The sequence below is a fragment of the Rhea americana genome, unplaced genomic scaffold (genome assembly GCF_003343005.1).
Source record: "Rhea americana isolate MKP2758 unplaced genomic scaffold, rheAme1 scaffold_495, whole genome shotgun sequence".
Classification (NCBI taxonomy): domain Eukaryota; kingdom Metazoa; phylum Chordata; class Aves; order Rheiformes; family Rheidae; genus Rhea; species Rhea americana.
In genome coordinates, this window is record NW_028186640.1 from 196,400 (window position 1) to 199,351 (window position 2,952).

Here is a 2,952-nt window from a genome sequence, read left to right on the forward strand (position 1 = left end):
GCGAGGTCGTCATGCCGGGCACTGGCCTCACCGTCTCCTCCTGGATGCGCTGGGCGATGGTCTGCGCGGCCTTCCTGTGTGCCTGGAAGAGGCTGATGACGCTGGTCCTGTCAGGATCCAGGATGTTTTCGTTCTCATCCCGCACCACCAGGTCCAGCGCGAGGATCCTGCGGGGCAGGGGCAGGGGGTGAGGAAGGCCCGCACTGTGCCAGGGCACGTCCCAGCCCACCACCCCGCTGGGACCGCCTTGGCCCAGCAGCCTCCCCCCGGGCGGGCCATCCGGGGGCACGGGGCTCCAGGGAGCCTGCCGGGAGCCCAGGGCTGCTGGCCCCCCACAGGGGCCAGGCCACGATCCCAAGCCCGCTGCAGCTGGCGGCAGAGCCCTGGGAAGAGAGAGGAGCAGGGCAGCCCGGGGCTGCGCTCCTGCCAGGGCGGCTCACGCGCCCGGGCTGAGACCTGGGGGCATCATGACACCTCCGGGGCGGTCTACACCACAGTTCAGCCGTGGGCTGAGGGGCAGCAGAGGGGCAGCATGGCCCCAGGCCCCGTGCGGCAGCACCCACCGCCCCCTCGCCCATGCAGCCCCCCGGCCCTCACTTGTTCCCGTAGTCGATCTTGCTGGTCACCTCCTTCTTGAGCTGCAGCAGCTCGTCCTTGGGCAGCGTCCCCGAGAGCAGCTGCGAGCGCCGCTCCATCAGCTCGTACATCATGCGCTTCACCTGCCGGTACTGCTCCACCTGCCCTGTCTGCAGGCGCCCGGGACGTGTCACCGCACGCCCGGCTCTCCCGGTCCCCCACGCCCGGGCCCTGGCCCTGCCGGCTCCTCACCACGTAGAGCTGCTTCCAGATGGTGGCCCACTCGCGCAGCGTGGTGGTGATCTCCTGCACCATGGGCATCTCGGCGGGGACCAGGGTCTCCTCCGTCCTGGGGGCACCACGCAGCACTGCGCACCCCGGTGCCGTCCCCCGCCAGCGCTGCCAGCTCGGGGGTCCCGCTGCCCTTGGGGGCCCTGGAGCTGCCTGCCCCGGGGGCCTCTCCAAGGCGCCCTCCTGTCTCCAGGACGGGCTGGGGCCGAACCCCTGGCGCGGGGGGAACGCAACGCCCAGGGCGCAGGGCAGTACCTACCCCCGGCGCTCCACCACGACGCCCTTCAGGTGGATCAGCGAGGCCGGGAAGATGCCCTGGGGAGAGCCAGAGCCGGAGCCATCAGCACCCACGGGGCTGGGATGGGAGAGGGCCCTGCACCACCGGCCCCTGCACCACAGCCCTCCCCCGGGTGCCAGGTTGGGGGGTCCTGGCCCCAGGACTGGGGCTCCCCCGTGGAGGGTCCTCTGGGCTGGCAGTGCCCCGGGTGCCCGGCAGTGCCCTGGATGCCTGGTGCATCCCCTGCGCCTGCATCCCACCCAGCTGGGGCCAGGCAAAGCCTCCCGGGGAGGGGCCAGGCCCGTGGCCACCCCCTCGCCGCCAGCAGCCCCCACCTACCCGGGCAGCCCTGTTCCTGAGCGAGTAGCCGCGGTACCAGCCTGGAAGGGAAGGACGGGCCATGAGCCGGGCTCAGGGACCCAGCGGCCCCGCGGGGCAGGAGCGGGGCGGGGGTGYCCGCAGCCAGTGCAGCCGGGGGTGCAGGAGGCCCCGGTGCTGGGGAACCCCCCGGTACTRCACCCCAGCTAGAGGGGGTGCACCGGGCCCCGGTGCTGGGCTGTGCACAACTATCACCTCCCGCCCCTCCCCGCTATGGGGCATGCACACGTCCTTGGCACCGGGGTGCCCCCAGCCCCCTGCCCCTCCCCGCCACCGGGCACGCACACATCTCCATCACCAGAGTGCACCCCAGCCCCTTGCCCCCTCCACTATGGGCCACGCACATGTCCCCAGCACCGGCGTGCACCCCAGCCCCCCACCCCTCCCTGCTATGGGGCACAGGGAGGCCCCTACCCTCGGAGGCCTGCAGGATCCGCACCGTCTCCCCGATCTGCAGCGGCAGGTGATGCTCGTTGGTGCGCGGGAAGTTCCACAGGGCTGGTGGGAGAGCGGCCCCGGGAGCCTTGGACGGGCCCCGCGCCAGCCTGATTCCCGCCTCGCAGCCCCCTGCCCAGCGCAGCCCCCCGAGGCCCCCAGGCACCGCAGTCCTCTGGCCCGGGTGCCCCACGGCAGCCCCATGGCAGCGCTCCCCATGCAGGGCAGAGGCTGCGTGACCAGGGCGTTCAGCCTGGCCCTGGGTCCCAGCTCCACGCCAGCGGCACGGGAGCCCCACAGCGTGGTTGCAGGACTGGGGGCAGTCACGCTGGCTGAGCCCCCCGCCCCGGGCAGGCAGTGCCTCCTCCCCGGGGCCAGTTCCCGGGGCTACCGGGGCGCAGGAGCTCGCTAGTGGTGGGGCAGCAGCTGCTGTGGCGCCGGCTGCTCCGGCACCGTGCCGAGATCAGTCCCATCGCTGCTGCTGGCCCTGGGGCTGGTGGTGGCTGTGTCCGGCCCCCCCAGGTTGGTCGCCCCGTGCCCAGGGCAGCCGCCCTCCAGGCGTGCCGGTGCCTGGCAGAACCGTGCYGGGAACGCCGTGCCTGCTGCCAGCTCCGGGCCTGGCCGAGCTCGCGCCCCCGCAGCCGCGTCGCTGCACCGCACCACGCTGCAGCWCCAGGAGCTGGGCTGCTCCGCCGCGAGCCCTGGGCTCCCACGGCCAGTCCCTGGCCAGCTGCCCGGCCCCGGCCCCAGCTCAAGCTCGCTCCCTGGCCCGCCGTGTCTCTGTGGTTCRTGTCCCACCAGGCGCGAGCGGGTGCCGCAGCTCTGCTCCCAGCTCTGCTCGTGCACTGTGTGGGCCCCCAGCTCGGCCCCCAGGAGCCCGCGGGGGGCTCAGCCCTTGCTCCGGGGTGCTGCTCGCRGCCGAAGGAAGGACGTGCGGAACAGCCCGGGTCAGAAAGGGGAAGAGGCGCCGGGCTGCGCGGGCAGGCGCAGTGCAA

General features: G+C 73.6%; 1 protein-coding gene across 1 annotated transcript in view; it reads right to left on the reverse strand.

Annotated features, from left to right (window-relative positions):
- The window catches only part of LOC146588827 (dedicator of cytokinesis protein 2-like), a 78,960-nt gene that overhangs the window by 75,025 nt on the left and 983 nt on the right, over positions 1-2,952 (reverse strand). The window contains 6 exon segments of the mRNA XM_085317298.1: positions 32-167; positions 598-746; positions 829-925; positions 1,127-1,182; positions 1,484-1,524; positions 1,937-2,020. Of these exon segments, the coding sequence (XP_085173424.1) occupies positions 32-167; positions 598-746; positions 829-925; positions 1,127-1,182; positions 1,484-1,524; positions 1,937-2,020 (563 nt within the window).